Source organism: Eptatretus burgeri, chromosome 9 (genome assembly GCF_056783735.1).
Source record: "Eptatretus burgeri isolate ZD-2024b chromosome 9, Ebu_testis_v1, whole genome shotgun sequence".
In the NCBI taxonomy this organism is placed as follows: Eukaryota; Metazoa; Chordata; class Myxini; order Myxiniformes; family Myxinidae; genus Eptatretus; species Eptatretus burgeri.
In genome coordinates, this window is record NC_140969.1 from 34,451,729 (window position 1) to 34,475,043 (window position 23,315).

Here is a 23,315-nt window from a genome sequence, read left to right on the forward strand (position 1 = left end):
AAGAAGATGCATCAAAGAGTTAGAATCCCATCAGACAAGAGGATGGGTCTATTCTGAACATGCATTTATGGAAATAACTGTTGTATGCATTACTCAGAACTAATTCTGAAATCCATAACAACATAAAGCTCTTTCTAACCACTGACTGAATGACTGATATTAACGATCAGCACCTTGTGGGTGACGTAAAAAGCTGAAATTTTGCGTACCGAAGGACATCGAAGCCGATACAACGGGGAAAATCACAGAATCTTCTGACAACATCCATAAATGAAAATATAAACAAATGAAAAAAATGCAGGTGAGCAACCTGAGACAATAAATGGGGAAGCACGGTAATTTTGTGTGCCGACGGACATCGAATCCAATACACGAGAAAAAAAAATCACAGAACTGTCAGAAAGCATTTGTAAATGAAAATATAAGTAAAATAAAAAAATAAATGAAAAAAAATAAATGAAGAATCAAATGCAGGTGAGCGAGTCGAGACAATGGGGAAGTACAGTTCATATGCTTACACAATGTGTAAGCACACCCCGCCAGGATATATGTGTGTATATATATATATATATATATATATATATATATATATATATATATATATATATATATATATATATATATATATATATACATATATATATATATATATATATATATATATATATATATATATATATAAGGTTTATCTCCCGTACACATACACATACACATTGGGGGTCTGCCGAGCAGGCATGTAAGACGTCGGCCATTATAAAGCTTGCAGTGTTTGTGAGAGAAATTTTAAGGCAACCCAAATCCTCAATAGCCGAGTGGACTATTGCCATGGAAGTGATGAAGTCCTTGGGTTCAGTCATGGTTGGGTTACAGTGTCCCTGGTAACATCAATACCTTTGGAATGTGGAGGAATTTATTTATATTTCATTCACTGTGGAATATGTGCTTCTGGAGCCATTGAGCGCATTGAGTTGATGCAGTGTATACCTGCTCAGCAAAAAGCACCATGATGGTGTAGTTTCCTGAAGAAGGTGGCGTGTACTTCACTGTGAAAGTTCCATTTTCGTTTTTGATGACGTCCAAATCCACACTTTTTTGGCTGAAAGGCCATACAACCTCTGTACAATGGATTGTGACCTCGACATCACCTGTAACAGCAAGCCGGAACAATGTTAGGCCTCCATTTGTCAATCACGTCCAAACAGATGCAAAAGTCCATGTTCCTGGTCAATCCTGCCACGAGATTCCAACATACAGAAACCATCCAGTGCTTCAGTATTGTTGAATGCACATCTAGTTTCACCAACTTTCCAATAAAACATTTGCATCCCACTTTTCAATCAGGCAAAGCTTTAATGATGATTGTACTCTGAGAACAAAATGCCTTTTGGCTGTCCCAATGCAAGGAATTTGTGCCAAGGAATAAAAAAAAAACGATTATGGGACAATTATTATTAAAGGAGGCAAATTTGCTTCTGGGACAATCAAGAAAGACTCGATCATTTGTTAAAGGAGGCGGAATAAGAGGCCAAACTAATGCTCAAGGCTGAGGGTGTAAAGAACACAACTGACTGTGACGAATAGGCACGTGAGCATTAGAGAAGCAAGCCTGTACATTAAGAATAGGTGTAGTGCCCCATGTGGGCGTCAATGGGTGGGGTGGGGGAAAAGCTTCCCCACTTTGTGATGGGGGGGGGGCAGCATATCAATTGCTACCCCCATTTTTTGCTCAAATCTATAATAATAAATGTCAGTGTGTGTCAGCCAGTCAGTTTAAGCCCGTCTTAACATGCTGTTTGAATCCATCCATTGGGACCATACTCTGTGCAGAGCGTCGGTGCTGCCAAAGCAGTCTCCTGGGCTATTGGGCACAACCCTGGATGGGTCGCTGCTCTGACACAGGATACTTGAATGGCTCAATTATCCCAGCAAGCTGGTACTCACTTTGCCGACCTCAGAAGGGTGACAGGCATGACAGGACCAGCAATCCCATCTGCTATTAATTCAAAGGAAAAGCAGGATTTGAACTCAGGACACTGTGATCCCAAACCTGCCACCCTAACCATTAAGCCAACACCAGTCCCTCCCTCTCCCCAGTCAGGCAAAAATATATGCTGCTGGGGTATGTCATAGTGGGGATTAATTTAACGATACAATGCTGTTTGAACAGTGATAGCGAATATTGACTGAAGACTTGCCATTGGGGGGGAGCGAGGGGGGAGAAGGGAAGAACGACAAATTTACCCATGCGGAGTGCTTCACCTTAACGTTACCCAGGTGAAAAAGGAAATTGTAATACCGTCTGCCACCACCACCAGGAGGCGCTACGTGGTACACATTTACTTAGATAATTTATACCCCCCCTCCCTGCCCCCCCCCACACCACCGTGTGAGGCCTCGGCCACATAGCCTATGTTACCCGACACACGAAGTTGTATTTGTACCCCGAGTTTGGAGTTTGAGAGAGAGAGAGAGAGAGAGAGAGAGAGAGAGAGAGAGAGAGAGAGAGAGAGAGAGAGAGAGAGAGAGAGAGAGAGAGAGAGAGAGAGAGAGAGAGAGAGAGAGAGAGAGAGAGAGAGAGAGAGAGAGAGAGAGAGATTTTTGCCTTTTATAGGTATAGATTATGTACTCGTATATCATACACTTTCATACATACCCTGCAAAAATTATTTTGTAGGAGGAGTGAGGATAAGGGTGGAGATGAGAGTAGGGAGGGGAAGGGGTGGGGTGGGGTGGGAGTCTGGAGCGGGGGGGGGGAGGGGTGAGATGAGGGAGGGGAGGGGAAGGGATGGGGTGGTATGACGTGGGAGGAGGGAGGGGAAGGGTGGGGTGGGGTAGGAGCCCGAAGGGAGGGGGTTGGGATGCAATGAGGGAGGGAAGGGGTGAGAGGAGAGAAGGAATGGAGTGGGAGAAGGAACCCAGCATTTTCTGACAATGTTGGGTACCTTTGCCAGCATAACATAACATACTGCACTGGCAGTATTTAATAAAAAGAGACTGGTATTGACTTTTGCATATGCTGTATTTCACAAGTTGGGGTAAGCATGTACTGCATGGTGCACATGCGCTGAAAATCTCTCACGTGTGAGTGAGTTCTAATATGAATAAACATTTCTAATGCAGTGCTGTGGTGCTTCAAGTTCTCTTCTAAAGGAGACTCTTTGCTCACCCATGGTGGAATTTACAGGAAAGAAAGGTATATTTAACCATTGTTCATTGGAGATGAATGTGTAGAGTGCCAAGATCCTCAAAAGGCGGACTGCGGTCCACATCCTGACCGCAGGCATCATCGGTCCAGACTATGAGCTAATCCGAATCCCCCGTGAAAAGGCCTCCGGTGTTTCAATCCATTTAGACCAACTTGATAAATGACAAACGCTCGAAGGGATGAATGCAGGAGGTGATAAACGTTTTGATTTATATCTATTTAACAAGGAAATCCAACGCAAGAAGAGGGCATTCAGCCCATCATGCCTGTGCAAAACCAACACCAGGGTATGTTCCTTTAGCAAACAACTTGCTCTCGCTTACCAAACAGCTTTCTTGACTCAAAGCGCTCAAGCAAGAATTCTAACGGAATACAATGCTCGGCACTGCTTCACAGCATGGCGGTCTCCATGTAAGCAATGCTATCGTGGTACTCGAGAAAATGCTGTCCAAGCCGTTGTTTTCAGTTTTACTTGATCGTCTTGTGACAACTTCCCCAAACAAATTTTTGGTGTTAGCAGTGGCTACAGAGTATGAGGAAGAGGGAAAGAGAAATGGGAAATGGGGAATCAGAAGGAGGAGCCACCTGCCAGGCTTATCGAGGGACCCACCATCACTGTGCATTTTGGGGAGGGAGCTTTGCATGTTTGCAGATCTTGAGTTTGGATGAAAAGCAGAAATAACAATAAAAGTTGACATACACATTTACATCTGGCCTTTGAGCACAATCATAAACTTTGGCACCAAGAAGAAGCTCGAAATTAAAAGCTACCCTTTTTATTACTTTTATTATTTTGAAGAAATGTGGCAAAAGCGGTCGGATTAAATGCTCAGAATGCACCAAAGCGAAGTGTCTTGAATCAAGAATTTGTAGAGACTAGACTTGCCTGGTCATCACGATTGGCTTCATGATTTGCACTTGTAATGTCCCCCTCCCCCCCTACTTTTAAGTAGCAATCGACACCAAAGGCGCCCGGTGAGCAAATACCTTGACCAGCTTCGCTGCAGTCCACAGTAAAGTATGTCGGCTCACTTGCTTTCACACCTGCCTTCTCCACACCAGGCCCATCCACGCGTACACGGTATGGATGGCTTCCTTCACCGATATTTACCTGCACACAGCAGGTATTATTATTATCTGGCAATTGCAATGAGATTGGCATTTTTAAAAGGTCCCATAACATTCAACATTATCATTTGGTGAAAAGCATTTTAACTGAAATAACCTCTGTTAATAGCAGTCTCCATGTTTGAGGTCTTACCTGCAAGAATTACTTTCAATATTTGTCAAATTTTTGTCAGAGAATCCCTAATTGATGGTGTCCCTGATATTGTGAGAATACGCGCGGTCTCTCACAATGAAGGATTGTTTCAATGATAAAAGTTCGAAATGAGAATGCCAGCATTATTTCCTTAATCTCTTCAAGGATAAAGTATATCAAACATTCTTTTCACTTTTTCATTACAGATGATGCTCAAAGTGAGTTTGATGAAAATATGAAAGTTCTTTGCAGTGCATTTTACTCAAAAGCATATTCATATCATTCGGTCATTTTTACCTGTGACATGTCGCAGGTCTACAAGAGACTCCATGTCATAGTCATCATCATCGCCTTTGTTGATTCGATTTTTGAAATCTGCACATTGGGTACTTGATTCCACCATGGCACCCACACAAATTGATATGGCCACCACATTGGTTTTTCTGGTGGGCCGAACACATTTGGGTTGCAGGCCTCTGCTGATTATATACACTGTCCGGCTTTGTTGCGTCAGATTTTCACTGGCTTTGTTTGGGTTGAATGTTAATCACGATGAAGGACCATTTAAAATCTAAGCAGATGTCGAATAAAAATTATTAGTAAGGTTTAATCAAGCCCGTACATGCCTCCCTAAAAAGTAGCTTTACATACTTTTAGAACAGCGCCATATTGGGGTTAAGCAATCCGTGACCGTGTGACGAATCAGCTCGTTCTAATATAACCATGGCGGAGACTGACATGGATGAGAGGTGTCGAGTTAATCTTTTAAAAGCGCATAAAATGGGTGTTTCCCAATCAGCCCATTACTAGATTTTTCAAGCCTACACCCTCGTGCTTCATGGTGAAGTTCCATACTTCCAATGACCACGTACAGGTATTTATGAATGAATGTAACAGATATAAAGTACATTACATCCCTGTTTGGAATTATGATGAATAGTATCTTTCTTAACTTATCCAATCACGTGGAAACACGGGACAGACACAGCTTAATCTAATCTTATTCATTCACATGGGAACACTGGAAAGACATGGCACAAGGTTAATGACATAGATTAGAGAATGTAAGCTGAGCTGTTCAACAACAAGGACAAGAGTGTTGAGTGGAGAGAGGAGGGGAAAAAAAAAAAAATATATATATATATATATACATATATATATATATATATATATATATATATATATATATATATATATATATATATATATATATATATATATATATATATATATATATATATATATATATATATATATATATATATATATATATATATATATATATATATATATATATATATATATATATATATATATATATATATATATATATATATATATATATATATATATATATATATATATATATATCTTGGTGTTGGCGCAGTGGTTAGGGCAGCGGCTTGGGATCCAAAAGGTCCTGAGTTCAAACCCCGTTGGGCCACTGAATTAATACACCAGGGGGTTGACTCAGCCTGTCATCCTTCCAAGGTCGGCGAAGTGAGTACCAGTGTACTGGGCCGGTGTATACCCCAGTTAAAATAGGTGTACCATATCCCTGTGTCGTAAGAGGCGACCAGGGTTCCGTCAGGAAGGGCATCTGGCGTAAAACATGTGCCAAATCACTATGCGGATCATACAGATGATCCGCTGTGGCGACCCCGAACGGGAGCAGCCGAAGGAAGAAGAAGAAGATATATATATATATATATATATATATATATATATATATATATATATATATATATATATATATATATATATATATATATATATATATTGGATTCGCTATATATGAGATATCCCTTCTTGTCGGGTTTTCCGGCTGTGTGTGTGTGTGTGTGTGTGTGTGTGTGTGTGTGTGTGTGTGTGTGTGTGTGTGTGTGTGTGTGTGTGTGTGTGTGTGTGTGTGTGTGTGTGTCTGCAACGCGAGGCTCCACAGCACGAACCAGCGAACCGATTTCGATGAAACTTTGCCAAAAGGTGGAATATATACTGGGAATGTGCATGTTTGAATTTCGTTGCCTGGCAACCACCCGTTGCTGTGCAGCGGCCGAAAAACCCGCGTACAGTATTTTCAATACTTGTCCTTCAGTTTTGAATGCAGAAAAACGAGACTTCGGAATTAAACACTTCGAGATATTTAGAAAATTTTATTTGAGCCGATTTTTGATTGAGGTTTTATTTTTCAAATGGTGGTCCTTCAAAAATCAGGTGTCTATTTACCGTCATTTAAGGTGTGTATACAGTGTTTGTAAGGAACTACACCGTCATTCCACCTTCGATCTCTCATCGATCCAAACGTTATTGACCAAAGTGAAAAGGATCCAAAATAAATGGAATCATCTGCATTTCTGTCTTTGTGGATTTCTAATAATATGTTTATTTATTTACCGTAAACGATTCCACGATCCACACACCACCTTCAATTATTTCTTTATTTACCAAAAACAATTCCACGATCCACACATCACCTTTATTTATTTATTTATGTATTTTTCCGAAAACGATTCCAGGACCCACACACCACCTTTATTTATTTGTTTCTTTACCGAAAACAATTCCAAAATCCACACACCACCTCCAATTATTTATTTATTCACCGTAAACGATTCCATGATGCACACACCACCTTCAATTATTTCTTTATTTACCAAAAACAATTCCACGATCCACACATCACCTTTATTTATTTATTTATGTATTTTTCCGAAAACGATTCCAGGACCGACACACCACCTTTATTTATTTGTTTCTTTACCGAAAACAATTCCAAAATCCACACACCACCTCCAATTATTTATTTATTTCCCGAAAACGATTCCCCACCCACACACCGCCTCCAATTATTTATTTATTTCCCGAAAACGATTCCCCACCCACACACCACCTCCAATTATTTATTTATTTACGGAAAAACGATTCCACGACCCACACACCACCTCCAATTATTTATTTATTTACCGAAAACGATTCCCGACCCACACACCACCTCCAATTATTTATTTACCGAAAACAATTTCACGATTCACACACCACCTTTATTTATTTATTTGCCGAAAACGATTCCACGACCCACACACCACCTCCAATTATTTAGTTATTTACTGAAAACGATTCGACGACCTGCACACCACCTCCAATTATTTATTTATTTACGGGGGAGGGGACCGTCTCTCCTCGGCCGAGATTGGCTGGCCTGCATCAGGCTAGACTGGGCCGCAGTTCACTTTGTGCAACCCGTGCCGAGCCGGAAGGAGGATCAGTTGGAGAAGATTCTTCAAAGACATCAAGGATTGTTTAGCGACGACCTTGGGAAACTCAAGGGCATGGAGGCAAAACTCTTCCTGAAGGAGGGGGTGGTTCCTCGATTTTGTAAACCGCGTCCGGTGCCGTATGCCCTGCGGGACAAGGTCAAGGGTGAACTGGATAGGCTGGAGGCCTGTGGAGTGATCGAACGGGTGTCGTGCTCAGATTGGGCCACCCCGGTTGAGTAAACATTCGTTCGTGAGGAGTTGCATTGGTGGACGTGCAGAGCAAAGAGCGTATGGAATTCAGAGCGTCGGGAAGAGTAACCTCCCACCGCTCGGGGCCCAGTCCTCTCGATTTCAGCGCCAGAGTTACGGCTTTCCAAATAACTCCATTATACCGCTCCACCTGCCCGTTTCCCTGTGGGTTGTAACCCGTCGTTCGACTAGTTGCTATGCCGAGCTCTAGTAGGAGCCCGGCCGACATGAAACACGGCCCTCTGTCTGAATGTTTGTACGAAGGTTTCCCAAACATAGCGAAGAGGTCAGAGAGACATCTCACGACAGTGCCCGAGGTCATATCCGAGCACGGAAATGCGAAAGGGAACCTTGAATATTCATCAACAACGGTGAATATGTATCTGTTGTCTGTCTCGGTCGGCAGGGGCCCTTTGAAGTCGATGTTTAGTCTCTCGAAGGGGGAAGTGGCCTTGATCAGTCTGCCAGATGCCGCGCCATAAAATCTGGGTTTTAGTTCAGCACAAACAGGGCATGAAGCATTCATTTGTTTAATATCTTCAACAGAATAGGGAAGATTTTGTCTGCGCACGAAATGTGCCATTCTGGTTACCCCTGGGTGGCAGAGAGACACGTGTAGGTCTTGCAAAGCCTGACTGATTGTTGCCGAACTGTAGACCCGAGAGAAGGTATCTGCAGCAGGGTTTTCCTTCCCGGGCCGGTAAACAATGTCGTAACTGTAGCAGGCTAGGTCTATCCGCCATCTCATAATTTTTTCATTCTTAATTTTCCCGTTATTTTTCCCATCAAACATGAATGCCACGGATCGTTGGTCCGTAACGAGCGTGAAGTGGTTTCCCAGTAAATAATGTCTCCATTTCCGCAGCACTTCGACGATGGCGTATGCTTCCTTCTCTATCGCTGAGTGTCTCTGCTCGCTTCTAGAGAGAGTTCTCGAGAAGAACGCGACCGGCCGCCCAGACTGATTAAGTGTAGCAGCTATGGCGTGATCTGAAGCGTCGGTTTCCACCACAAAGGGCACCGAGCTATCGATCGATAAAACCACGGACTTACTGATATCATCCTTCAGGTTGTGGAAAGCTCTTACAACAGCGGCATCTGGTGGAAAGTTTTTGCAATGCACTAGGGGATGTATTTTCTCGGAGTATTGCGAAATCCATCTTGCATAGTAAGCGAACATGCCGATCACCCGGCGCATTGCCTGCAGGTCCTGAGGTGGGGGTAGCTCACGAAGTGGGCGCAATCGTTCAGGATCAGGCTTAATTGTGCCGTCGGCTATTGTGTAGCCGAGAAGGTCAATTGACCTTGCCGAGAATACGCATTTCTCGTAGTTGAGAGTCAGATTATATTTTCTAGCAATGCTCAAGAATCTGTCCAGATTCCTATCATGTTCCCTCTGATCCTTACCGCACACTGTGACATTGTCCACGTAAACAAAAGTGTCTTTGAGGTTTTCATCTGAGATGATGTCGTCCATAACCCGTTGGAAGCAAGCTACCCCATTCGTGACACCGAAAGGTATTCTCCTGAATTGGTAGAGGCGCCTCCCTGCCTGGAATGCGGTGTAAGGTTTGTCTTCCTCTCGGATGGGAATTTGATGATAGGCGCTTCGCAAGTCGATGGTGCTGAATACCTTATAATTGGCCACGCGTTCGACCATCTCGTCTATGCGCGGCAGGGAGTAGGCATCGAATTATAAGTATATATATATATATATATATATATATATATATATATATATATATATATATATATATATATATATATATATATATATATATATATATATATATATATATATATATACATACATACATACATCATCAAAACGTGTGGAGTGGGATGAGCACTCCCCTGATCTCCATTAGACATAGTTGTACACCAAAGCATCACCTCCAACCCAGAGGCCTATGCCCAGCGACGATATCAGACAAAGATTACATGTTCAACATTAGTTAACCATCAACCGGAGCCATCTATCAGAATTTTGGGCTTATTTGGGCTGAACATCATTCTGGTTAAACTTCCAAAATCCAAACTGACTGCACACCATAATTCTCCTTTTCTCCCACATGTGCAACAGCTTTCTTGAGTTTGGTCAGTTCCAACCTTCCCTCCACGTCTTCAATCCGGCATTGCACCACCATCTCATGCCATTGGTTTATCCCTAACTGCAATCTTTTATCATCCCATTAACACTACCTCACCTTTGGCCGAACCCAATCCTTTCTTGCAGGTTATGGATGTCTACTCACCTCCTCTCTTTCTGTTCTTTCATTACCTCATTAATTGGGTAAAACTTCTTGGGTTAGTTTTTGCCTTTTTACCCTCTGCCACCTCACTGTTCTATAAGCCTCTATCTTCGACAGAAAAATAAAAAAACAAGGTAAAAAAAACCAAGAAGAGTAGAAAATAATGCAAAATAAAGCATATGGGGAATTTCTTTCACTCAGGGATTAGACTGGGAAGAGCTGCATGGATGGAAGTGAGTGGGAGGTGGGCGGTGGAGGGTGGGAGAGGGATGCGAGAGGAGATAAACCAAGCCAACATCACGAGACATTAAGTTTCATGTGAAAAACAAAGTTATACAACCACTGGCAAGTTGTAAGAGAAAATGAATGAATAATTTGCATTCCGGCTGGGTCACTCAACAAAAATGGAGTCCAAACAGTTGAATTATTCGATCGGGTCTTTTTGGGGAACTGCTGCACCTGTCAAATTATTTTCTCTCAAACACTTGTGTCTGTCCCAGCACGAGTATGTAATCTTTAAAATAGCTACATACATTGATTCACTTTAACCCTTTCTCCCCAGGTCCTCTCATTTCAACACATTTCATTTTTTTTTTCTCATGACTACTCCAGCTTTGCTGTGGTGCATCATCTTTCAGCCCAAACTGCCAGGAATTCATTGACCTCCTCCCCCTGTCAGGCCGTTATCCTTCACACGTCCATCACTTTGTGCTTTTGCCAACAAAGCAGGAAGCATGGAATGATGTTTGACAGGAATACCCTGGAAGCTGCAGCTGCTCGCTGTCAGAAGGAAAAATTTCACCAAGTGGAATATGCTTCTTTGGTCCAGGGCCAGGATTCCCTTTTTTGAAATCCACTTTCATTTCTCAAGAGTGCTGGTAGAAATCAAATGAGAATTTCATCAGATCCCGAAGGTTTCGAGCATTCATGGCACCATAAAGGTTTTGTGTTGCTGATGAGGGGTAAAACACCCTTCAGGATCTATGACTGTGCTGATGTTCATGAAATATCACGTACACAAGCCAAGTTACCAAGATGGTTGCCATGGTAACGTAATTCAGCCAAGCAGCAGTGATATCATCAGCTTGAGATAATGTCATGAGGAATAGATGTCTTATTTTTTAATTTTGTTGTAACATACATTGTCGAGGCTTGTATGAGAGCTACAAAACGCGCAGCAAGAGGGGCATGAGACAACCGGGGAGGGAGAGGGAAGGACAAAACAGTGGGGGACAGAGACATTACGAGATCTGTGGAAGGAAGAGGGATAGGGCAGGGAACACGGGGTATACAAGATGGACATAACAGGGACTTTCAGGAAGGAAAGCAGGGAATTTGAGGGAGGTGAGTTTGGGGTGGATTAATGGGGTAGAATAGATCGAGGATTTGGATGGGGGATGATAAGAGGTGGTGGTGAACAGCTATTTTGAAGGCCTGGAGAGAAGAATGGGGTTGAGCAGAGTGTGGGGGTTTATTCCAAAAGCAGGAAAAAAGAGGAATGAAAGAGTGAAGGTGAGCAGTGATTCGTGACTTTGATAGTTTTACCAGAAGGGGGTTGTTGGCGGACCTTGAGCGCCCTGGGGAAATGTGGTGGGGACAAATCGCAGACAGAGCAAGGGTGGGGGGGGATTGAGCGAGACCGGAGAGGAGATGGTAGAAGACAGAAAGACCACCGACCAGCCTGCGGTGAGAGAGTGAAAGGCCTAAAGACTCAGCCTCATCACAGGAGATGCCAATGATCCGAAATGCCTTGGTTTCCACAGCGTGAAGCCGAGAAAGGTGAGAGGCAGGAGCACGAGCTCAGAGGGGAGAGCAGTGCTCCATCAGGATGTGGGCGAAAGCTTTGTAAGTGGTCAGTAGCTCAGGTAGGCCGAGGAAGGACTTTGCACGACGGAGGATTCCCAGTCGGCGACTGGCTTTGGAGGCCAGGTTGGAAATGTGGCTTTCCCAGGAAAGATCATGGCAGATAGTGAGACCCAGAAGCTTGAATGACAGGACTTCTTCCAGTGGATTATTGAGAAAGTAGATGGGCGGGGGGGGGGGGTTCTAAATGCTCATTTCAGAGAGACATAGTGAGTGTGTGAGATTTGTCCGGATTCAAAGACATGTTCCGCGTGTTGGACCAGTTTGTGATTTTACCCAGATCTGCAGTGAGCGAAGAAGCTGAGGATTGCCGGTCTGAGGGATGACAGATGGTACAACAGAGGGTGGAGTCATCAGCAAAGAGATAAAGAGGATTTTCCAGAGTCAGAGAAATCATTGATGAAAACCAGAAAAAGAACAGGGCCCAGAACTTTGCCTTGAGGAACTCCAGCCCGGACAGGAAGAGGGGATGAGAGAACTCCATTTAGGGCCACACGTTGACTGCGACAGGAGAGGAAGTCTGCAAGCCATGAGTGGAGATGGCCTTGGATACCATCCGAAGAGAGTTTGGTGAGCAGGGCAGGGTGCCAGTCTGTGTCAAAAGCACGTGATATATCCAGGGATACGGCTCGGATTTCCTGTCTGGCATTGAGGACCTCCATCCATTGTTGGGAGAGCAGAAGCAGCATATCCAGGGTAGAGTGACCTGGTTTGAAACCAAATTGATGATCGGAAATCAAGCCATTGGACAAGAAGAGGGTAAGTAGAGAGAGGGTAATCAAGAGCAGAGAAGCACGTTTTTAGAACATGTGGGCTGATGCCGTCTGGACCGGTTGCAGAATCTGAGTCTAGGATTGACAGCAAATTCTCCACTTTTTCAAAAGAAAAGGGCACAGAGTCCAGGGACAGTTGGGTACGACTGAGTAAGGTGGGTACATAAAGCAATGGGTTTCGGACACAAGATTTAGATTTAGATTTAGATTTAGAACACAACACCGAGTTTAGGCATTCAGCCTTTTCATGTGTGGTATCAGCAGTGCAGCCATTTGAGGTAAGGGAGGGGATGGAGGGGGAACATACACCAGAAACAGATTTGATTAGATGCCACCAGGATTTGGAGGAGGGAGAGGTTTGAGAGTTCAGACTTGAGATTAGAAAGATGTTGTTTTCTGGCTCTCCTGAGGGTAGATACACACTTGTTCTGAGCTTTATGGAAGGAACTGAGATTACCCTCTGTTAGGTTTGCTTTCCATGAAGCAAAGGCAAATTGTTTCAGGACAACTGCCTCACCACAAGCTTCAGTGAACCAAGGTTGGGAGGAAGGGTAGGACAACTTAAGACGAGAGGGGATAAATCTGTGCATGAGGAAGAGCAAGGTTATTTGAAAGAATACCTAGGATGAGTTGATGTTGGAGAAAGTAGTGATGGGAGACCAGTCTCGAAGTTTGATGGCTGCTTGGAGACCCTGCCAGTCGGCCAGACTCGACGGCGGTGAGGTGGTTCTCTGATAACAACCAGAGAAATGTCCACTTTGACAAGGACGTGGTCAGAAGAACCGATTGGAGTGGAGGTAGAACAGCAGATATTTTCAGGGAAATTTGTCAAAATCAGATCCAGAAGAGATGGAGTACCATTGGTTGAGATCCGGGTCCTGAAGTTGACCGATTGGGTCAGTCCCAATGAGTCGCAGAAGTCTTTTGCTGAAGTGCCATGGTAGGTGAGAGAGGTTCCCACACCAAGCCAACTGGCATGATGACAATTGAAGTCACCACATATGAGGAAGAGAGAGTTCGGATGAGAGGATAGAATTGGTCCATGTTTTCGGATGGTGAGGTGTAAATGGAGTCATCACTGTTTCGTGGACAGTACAGTACACATACAAACATGAGGTGGGAGGGGAGGGGAAGCCGAAGCCAGTGGTATTCCTGGGGGTGTGGGATAGTGAGGGCAATGCATGGAGAGTGAGGAATAGATTTTTTGATGAAGAGAGCAACTCCTCCATCAGGACGAGGCTCAGGTCTGTCATACCGGAGGAGGGAGTAACCAGGGAGAGATACGAGGGAGTCAAATACATCTTGGGGGAGGAAAGTTTCTGTTCAGCAGATTACGTCTGGTTTGTCAGTAGCGACCTGTATGGAAAGATCTGTCAAGTTTGTGTGAAGGCCCCGAATATTTGAGGTCCACACTGTTAATGAAGAAGGAGGAGGAGGAGGCTTTAGGTGCAGGGGAGGGGAGGGGGAAAGTAGGACAAGGGAAGAGAGGGGGAGGTAAGCAGAGTTGTTGAAAGAGTGGAGGGATTGCAGAAGAGCTTGGGAAAGGAGCCGGATGAGGAGAAGAAAAGGCTCTGTGGTGTGAGGTTGAGGTACAGTCGGGAGTAATAAGAAAGGGGACAGAAGGCAGTTGAGGATTTGAGGAGGTGGAGTGATGAGATGGAGGAGAGAGGGCAGGGGAAGGAGGCAGCTTTGTGGATGAGATGGGGGGCAACTTTGAGAAAGGTGAGTGGGGGTGGGGGGGTGACTGGTGGGAGAAGGGTGAGTGAGGAGAGTTGAGAGAGAAAGGTGAGGGGGGAGTTTTTAAGAAAGTTGGGAGGGAAGCTTGGAGAGGGAAGATTGTGATGGTTGCTTTGAGAGGGAGGGGTGAGAGGGGTGAGTTGGCACTGAAGTTGGGAAAAAAAATGATGATTGAAGAAAAGCGAACATTCATAGCAAACTGGGTTTTTTAATTTTTAGTTCAGAAATGTGACTAAAGACATTTCTTTATGGATGCAATAAAGGCAAATTGAGAGAATGGAGAGAAGAAACGCTGTAACAGTTGGTTTTGTTAGACAAGGTATGAAGGAAAGGTCGAATTGAGAGCAGTCTGTTGAAATAGAAGAAGAGTAGTGAATTATGGTACAGTAATGAGAACCACCCGTGTGAAAGAGGAAGATGAAGCATTACAAGAGATCATTTTTATTATTATTATAATGTTTTTTTGATCGAGATTGCATAAGAATAGGAAAACGAAAGGTTGAAGAAAACATTGTGAGGTGAATGGAAGCGAATTAAAAAAAAAAAAAAATTTAAATAAGGATAGCGTAAGATTCGGAAAAGGAAAGGTTGAAGTAAAATTGTGGAGGTGTATGGTGAATTTGGAATGGTAAATGCAGAGTGAAGCTGATGGAGCAATGAAAAGTATCAGGAAGAGTCGACGTGGTTACACGAGGTGTATAGTTAAGAAGGATACAAGGGAAATTATTTTTTGATGGATATTTGAAGGATTAGATAAGATTGGAGAATGGAGGGTTGTAGGAAGAGATCGTGACGGTAATGGTGAGAGTGCGTCAGCTGAAAAAAAAGAAAGACGGTGTGCCGGCAGCAGGAGGAGGAAGAAGAAGCAAAAGAAGAAGAAGAAGAAGAAGAAGAAGAAGAAGAAGAAGAAGAAGAAGAAGAAGAAGAAGAAGAAGAATCGGTACCGGTACTCGTGGGTATGTATGGAGAATGTGGTTTTAAAAAAAAAAAAAAATTTTTTTAATTTAAAACAAGAAACAAACTGTGTATTTGGGAGGTATAAACAGGGGGGAGGGGGGTGTTGCGAAAAGTGGGGAAAATAGGAATTGATGGTAATAGGGAAAAGAATACAAATAAAATGATCGTACACCTTGATGGGATGGATGGGTAGGCCTCAAGGAGTCGGATAAGACAAGGTCGATGAAAACTCAAAAAAATCGCACGATTTTTGAAACAAAACCGAACTAGGAACACACAGTAAACATGTCGGTGAGAAAATAAACAGTTAAAACTGGACAAATAATGACCGGAAACTTAATTTTGAGAAAGTCGGCAGAGAGCCCTGATAGAAGCTGCCATTGCTACAAACCCAGAACCGGAAGCCTACAATATTAAAGTCTACTATATTAAATGTTCAACGGTTTTTGAAATATTGCATGCACAAAAGTACATGGACATATGATTGGTCGGACGGAGCTCATTTTAATGTCCCCTGTTTCTGACCTTGTCGGAGGGGAGGAGGGCAATAATGCAAATGCGAGAGGTGGTGTGATGCTCATGTGCAGATGTGCAGAAGCTTGTGATCCCCTTCTTTGGCATATGCCCTTCTCTCATCGATTTACGGTGATATGATGTGTTAGTTATTACTCTTAATGAATGTTTTAGCCTCCCATCAATAATTCCCTCTCCCACCCCTATTGTCTTTTATAAAATCCTCACATTTCTCTGTTTATTTCTTTATACATTGGCCATAATGATCCAGAGTGGTGATGCAGACGTGACAATATGACAGTGACAGTGAGAGTGACAGCCTCTCATATAACATACAAAGCACCCACCCTGAAAGGACTCTGAGAAATGCTGGCTCCACCCCACGTGACCACAACTGTGTGTTTAATGGCTTTTTCTGGCATATATTGGCACAAATACATTCGATCATCTTGCTCCTGTACAGTGACAACCAAGGGCTCGCCTTCCACGTCCTGCCATTGGGTCAAGAACAGCGGGGGTTAGATCCTTGCACACTCTTCCTCCTGGGTGCACAGCAAAGGTAGGTTAAAGCAAGATGGTGGAGAGAGGGTTGGGAAGAAAAGGGGTTGCTTCTCCAAATGCACTGTACAAGTTTGCCATCAATTGCTAGATCATAAATATAAGCAATGAAACAAGAAAGTATGTTATGAATAGCATGATACTGCCAAAATCAAAACAAACAAGAGTTGCCATGGAAACAGTAATTTGGCAATTTCGAACATTTGACCTATCAACTGTTTTACATGACAAGTCAAATTTTCGACCGATTATGCATAATTCTGGTTATTTATGCATAAACAATTCAGTGACAATATGTAAATTACGTTCAAATGAGCAGAGTACGCACCCTCCGGTTGGGTAGAACTTGCGCATTACTTTCTGAAAAAGTATCTTGTATAATAATACGCTTGTTCATGTGTCTGTAACGATCCTTCCCACCGATTGGTTGGATAGCTGCCCTGACTCCATCCACAATTGTAAATTTGATACGTATTTTTGATGCTTCATGAAGAATATGATTAATTTACGATCATTTATTAACACAAATTTATTAACACAATTAGGCTGCTCATAATCACTTATTAAAACAGAAGGGCAGTACCCTGGACGCTCACCTGATAGCGGCTCGATAAGATAACCAGGCAACCACTGGTAGGCATGGATGACCCACAACATTTTAATGGAGAAGAAAGTAAATACCTTTGGATTAATTTTTTTTAATGGTGTGAACAAACTTTGGTACATTAAGGGTGATGAAAAGTGTAGTCAAGTTTCATTGGAATTGTGTGCGTAGTTTCTGAGAAGAAAGCAAATTCCGATTTTGGGGAGAAAACTCCCGTAAGACCTCCTTAGAGTGTAAAGGTTTTAAGGGGCCAAAAGGGATAAAAGGTCTGTTCCAATTGTACGCAAGTACCTCGACCACCGAAGGTGGATGGAGGTTATGTTTTCGCCCCTGTGTGTCTGCCTATTTGTTTGTCTGTCTGTGAGCAGGATATCTCAAAAAGTTATAGACAGATTTGGACATAACTTGATTAACACGTTGGGAGTTTGACAAGGATGTATTGATTAGATTTTAATGAATATCTGGATCCAGATACGATATTTTTTTTCAAGCGATTCTTCTCCATTGAGAGATAGGGCCACAGACAATATATAGCACAATATATTAAAAAAGTCGGGTTATGACAAAACGAGGTGGACAAGTTGGTTATGTGACGAGAACAAGCCAATTCGATTTTGGTTATGGTCTGGATTCAGATCCGGCCTCTCAGTGGGATACAAAATGTAAATTCTTAAACTATCCTTTCTACCGAGTGCTGATCTACTAAATGCATGTAATTAAGGGATGTAGTCACGGTCCAATAAGATGTAATTCATAGACGTACTCATGGTCCAACTCACGTACAAGCAGGACACAATTTAATAGACATATTTACATGGGTCGACCGAGGCTTCACCTGGACGAGGCTTCATCGTCCATTCGTGTTTTTTGGTTTTATATATGTATATGGATATCAAGTGAATCGCATGAAAATTGCTGATTTATGTGACCTTGACCTTTGATCTTTTCACCTATTGACCTCAAAAAACAACAAGGTTCTAGTTTGTGACCACCTCTCCCAGAAGATTAACTTTCATAAAGATCGGAGTGAAAGTGCAACCTGTAGGCAATTGACAGAGACAGACAAGACAGAATAACAGATCAGACTAACCAATACATGTGCAAATCTTTGATTTTTTTTTTTTTTTTTTTTTTTGTATACCTTGGTCGAGGCTCGTATGAGAGCTAACACACAACTCACAGCAAGGAGGCATGAGACAAGAGGGGTGGGAGTGGAAGGGACAAAACATTGAGGAACAGACACAGGTGAACTGTGGAAGGGAGAGGGATGGGGATGGGACGGGGAACATGGCGAGGAGAAGATGGACATTACAGGGACTTTCAGGAAGGAAAGCAGGAGAATTGAAGGAAGTGGGCTTGGGTGGATTATCGGGGGTAGAAAAGATCGAGGATTTGGATGGGGGAAGATAAGAGGTGGTGGTGAACAGCTGTTTTGAAAGCCTGGAGGGAAGAATGGGAAAGAATAGAGTGAGGAAGTTTATTCCAAAGGCGGGAAAAAAGAGGAATGAAAGAGTGAAGATGAGCAGTGATTCATGATTTTGGTAGTTTTACCAGAATGGGGTTGTTGGCGGACCTTGAGCGCCCTGTGGAAATGTGGTTGGGACAAATCGCAGAGAGAGCAGGGGGGGCAAGGCTGGAGAGGAGTCGGTAGAAGACAGAAAGACCACCGACCAACCTGCGGTGATTGAGTGAGAGGCCCAAAGACTCAGCTTCATTGCGGGAGATGCCAATGATCTTAAAAGCCCTGGTTTCGACAGCGTGAAGTCGAGAAAGGTGGGAGGCAGGAGCACCAGCCCAGAGGGGAGAGCAGTACTCCATCAGGCTACGGACAAAAGCTTTGTAAGTAGTCAGGAGCTCAAGAGGGCCGAGGAAGGACTTTGCACGACGGAGGATTCCCAGTCGGCGACTGGCTTTTGAGGCAAGGTTGGAAATGTGACTTTCCCAGGAAAGGTCATGGCAGATAGTGAGACCCAGAAGCTTGAAAGAAAAGACTTCTTCCAGAGGATTGTTGAGAAAGTGGATGGGGGTTTTGTAAACGGTCCTTTCGAAGAGACATAGTGAGAGTGTGAGATTTGTGTGGATTGAAAGACATGTTCCACGTGTTGGACCAGTTTGTGATTTTATCCAGATCTGCAGTGAGCGAAGAAGCTGCTGCTTGCCGGTCTGAGGGATGACAGATGGTACGGCAGAGGGTGGAGTCGTCGGCAAAGAGAAATAGAGGATTTTCCAGAGAGTCCGAGAGATCATTGATGAAAACCAGAAAAAGAACAGGGCCCAGAACGCTACCTTGAGGAACTCCAGCCTGCACAGGAAGAGGGGATGAAAGAACTCCATTTAGGGCCACACGTTGACTGCGACAGGAGAGGAAGTCTGCGAGCCATGAGTGGAGATGGCCTTGAATACCATGGGAAGAGAGTTTGGTGAGTAGGGCAGGGTGCCAGACTGTGTCAAAAGCACGTGATATGTCCAGGGATACGGCTCGGATTTCCTGTCTGGCATTGAGGACCTCCATCCATTGATGGGAGAGCAGAAGCAGCATATCCAGGGTAGAGTGACCTGGTCTGAAACCAAATTGATGATTGGAAATCAAGCCATTGGAGAAGAGGAAGGATTTCATGTCTGAAGCAATGATGGATTCCATAACCTTGCTGATGATTGGGAGAAGGCTGATTGGTCTGTAGTTACAGGGATCTGTTTTTGCACCTTTTATGCAGGGCAGTGATGTTAGCAGATTTCCAAGCAGATGGCAGATGACCTTGGGAAAATGAGAGGGTGAATAGAACAGAGAGAGGGTGAGCAAGAGCAGAAGAGCAGGCTTTGAGGACACGTGGGCTGATGCCGTCTGGACCGGTTGCAGAATCTGACTCGAGGTTTGAAAGCAAGCTCTCCACCTTGTCAGGAGAAAAGGATACAGAGTCCAGGGACAGTTGGGTGCGACTGGGTAAAGTGGGTAGAGATAGTGATGGGTTTGGGACACAAGATTTAGCTGCAAACACCGAGTTTAGACATTCAGCTTTATCACGTGTGGAATCAGCAGTGCGGCCATTTGAGGTAAGGGAGGGGATGGAGGGGGAACATACACCAGAAACAGATTTTGATGAAGAGAGTCTTTGATGAAGAGAGCAACACCTCCACCAGGACGAGGCTCAGGTCTGTCATACCGTAAGAGGGAGTTATAAATGTGTACCTTTATAACTTTCGCAAGATTTCGCAAGTTATAAATGTGTACCTGTCCCCTTTTCAAACAAAGGCTGTATAAAGGATTTTCCTGCACTCACAGCCACATAATCAGGTAAGTTAGTGAAATGGTTTGTTATTGGGAATTTCTTCCCGGCACTTTTCGTACACCAGTCCTGCAAGCGGTGTGTAACACCATCCAACAAAGTGGTTTGTTTGATCGTCCAAGGAGAACTGGTAATATTAAACATGTAATTGGAATCGCGTGAGCTACGTACCTGCATGAACACCTTGAGAGGTCCTTTTCCAGCTGCTTTGGTATCCACAGTAAACTGAGCAGGAATTTCCACAATGCATGAGTTTGACTCAATGCCTTCACCAAACGCTTGTACCTGGAAATGACACGACACCGCCATTATATTATGTCTAAAAGCACAATGAAATCTCAATGTTCTCTTTAACTTCATTCTGATAATTAATAAAAGGTCTTGGACCCATTTGAGTTTCTGAAGGCCACAGTGTTGGGGACAGAACTGTACAATTTGTACAAAAATCAAAGTGAAACAAGAAAGCATCTGAAAATGCAAAGACCGTCCGCTTTGTAATTGGACTTCTTCTTCCATATGCTAAACTGTAATTTTGACCTTTTGACCAAATTCTAAATTTGTCTTTTCCATATTCACATAATAAAGCTTTGTTGAAAATTTCATGACAAATGCTCAAATGGTAAAAAAAAAAGTTATGGCTTACAAAAGCTCAAATGATGATTAAAATTTCAGGTGAATTGGATAAAAATTGACGATTTTATGTGATGTTGACCTTTGACCTTTTGACCAAATGATTACTTTGTCTTCTCCATATTCTCATGAAAAAAGCTTCGTTGAAAATTTGATGACAAAAGCTCAAATTTACGAAAAAAAAGGTTATGGCCAGGGCAAACACACACACACACACACACACACACACACACACACACACACACACACACACACACACACACACACACACACACACACACACACACACACACACACACACACCACTGTGTGGGGTACGAGATAACAAAAGTCAGATTTCAAAAACTGAAACTTACTGGATCTCATCCTTATTGGATTTTAAAAAAAATAATATAATTGTATAAGAAATGCAAAGAGTAAACAGACAACACAGCTTGAGAGAATTTCCTCATAATTTCTCGGGAGGTAGCAATCTGTTGACCATGACTGGTTAGGAAACGTGCATGCGACATTGAGCAAACAGCTTTGATTAAACTGTGATGCCTCCATAATGTGGAGTGACATTTATGAGTGTAATTAAAATTTGACAATTTCTACCTCCGCCACCGAAGGTGAAGGTGGTTATGTTTTCACCCCTTTCTGTGTACAGGATGTCTCAAAAAGTCATGGCCGTATTCGGATGAAACTTGGTGGACACGTTGGCTGTGAGACAAGGAAGAAATTATTCCATTTTGGTGAAGATCCGGATTAAAATCTGAAAATTTCTTCAGTGATTCTTCACCATTGAGAGATAGGAGGAGGAGATTGGGATCGTACCCTGTGCAGAGCGTTGGTGCTGCCTAAAGGCCCGGTCACACCTTGACGTTTTAGCCAACGTATGCCGATTTTTGAATTTTTTTTCTAAAACGCTGGCACACGTTGAATACATTAAGGGTAAGTTTTGATAACATTGAGAGCACGCTGAAAAACACTGCCATACATCGTTGTACGCTGGCTTTAAGCGTTGTACTTTTTGGTTGTCCTCAAATTTTTTCATGCTTGAAATTTCACGACGTATGCCGGCGTATGACTCACACGTTCGGCTACGCTGGCCACAAGTTGTATGCACGGTCTGCGATCGTTGACAGACGTCAACACATGCTTTTGTAAGTTAATCATAAGTTGAGACATGCCGAGGTAATGTTTAGCGTACCCGAAACTTATTTCTAACCTATGATTAACGTGTTGTTGGCACGTTACGCGATCGTTGCCACACGTCGACAGACGTTACTTTTAAGTTACTCATCGGCTGAAAGACGTCGGTATAATGGATCGTCCTTGCGTCAGCGTCCACGGCCACGGCCAGGACACTTATTTGCAGCATTCTTCAAACTTTTCTTCGGCATGACGAGGATGTTCACACTTCGATGTCTAGCTTGGCTATGATTCCAATTGTCCATCGGCAGCGTCTATTTAAAATCGTCGAGTTTGAGCGATTTAACACGTTCAGAAGAAACGCTTCAAATTTCAAAACCCCAGCGTCAAAAAACAAAGGCGAGTGACAGCAATTTAAATCGTTCATTGTAAACAATGAAACCAGCTGAGTGGTACCGTTTAAAAGTCGTTGAGTGTAAAAAAAATCCAATTGTTGAGCGCAAGCTTCTACTTTCAATAGTGGAGATGCAGCCATTTAAATCGTTGAGTGGCAGCCTATGAATAGCAAACCCTACGTCACAGGCAAAGATAAACTGCCGCACGATATGGATAAGTTAGGCCAGGGGTCGGGAACGTTTTTGACTCAGAGAGCCATCAAAGCAAAATATTTGGAAATCTATTTCAGTGAGAGCCATATCATATATTTTAAGACTGAATTCAACTAAATGTGAGTATAATAAGCCTCTGAATTTATTCTTTTTAAATAATGTTGTTATAATACTCACCATTAATGGGACTTCTGGTGCTGCATGGATTTGCTGATGGCTTTGTAGTCTGGTTGGTACTTGGTGAGGTTAAGCTTCATGCAAGCGTTGAGGCTTTCATCCGTTAGACGTGATCGTAGGTTGGACTTGATGTTTTTAAGATGTGAGAATGACTGCTCACATGCATACGTAGATCCAAACAAGGTCAATACAGCAATACTCACACGCTGCAGTGTGAGGTATGTGACAGGAAGCGCGTTCCAAGTTTTGATAA

The 23,315-nt window shown here is 43.2% G+C and overlaps 1 protein-coding gene across 2 annotated transcripts in view; it reads right to left on the reverse strand.

The window, feature by feature from the left end:
- The window catches only part of LOC147019876 (filamin-C-like), a 281,783-nt gene that overhangs the window by 141,629 nt on the left and 116,839 nt on the right, over positions 1–23,315 (reverse strand). For both annotated transcript variants that reach the window (XM_085894677.1, XM_085894676.1), the window contains exons 14-17: positions 20,685–20,798; positions 16,415–16,558; positions 4,193–4,316; positions 985–1,145 (exon numbers count right to left, since the gene is read on the reverse strand). In XM_085894677.1, coding sequence (XP_085750803.1) covers positions 985–1,145; positions 4,193–4,316; positions 16,415–16,558; positions 20,685–20,798 — 543 coding nt within the window. The remainder of the gene's footprint in view (positions 1–984; positions 1,146–4,192; positions 4,317–16,414; positions 16,559–20,684; positions 20,799–23,315) is intronic.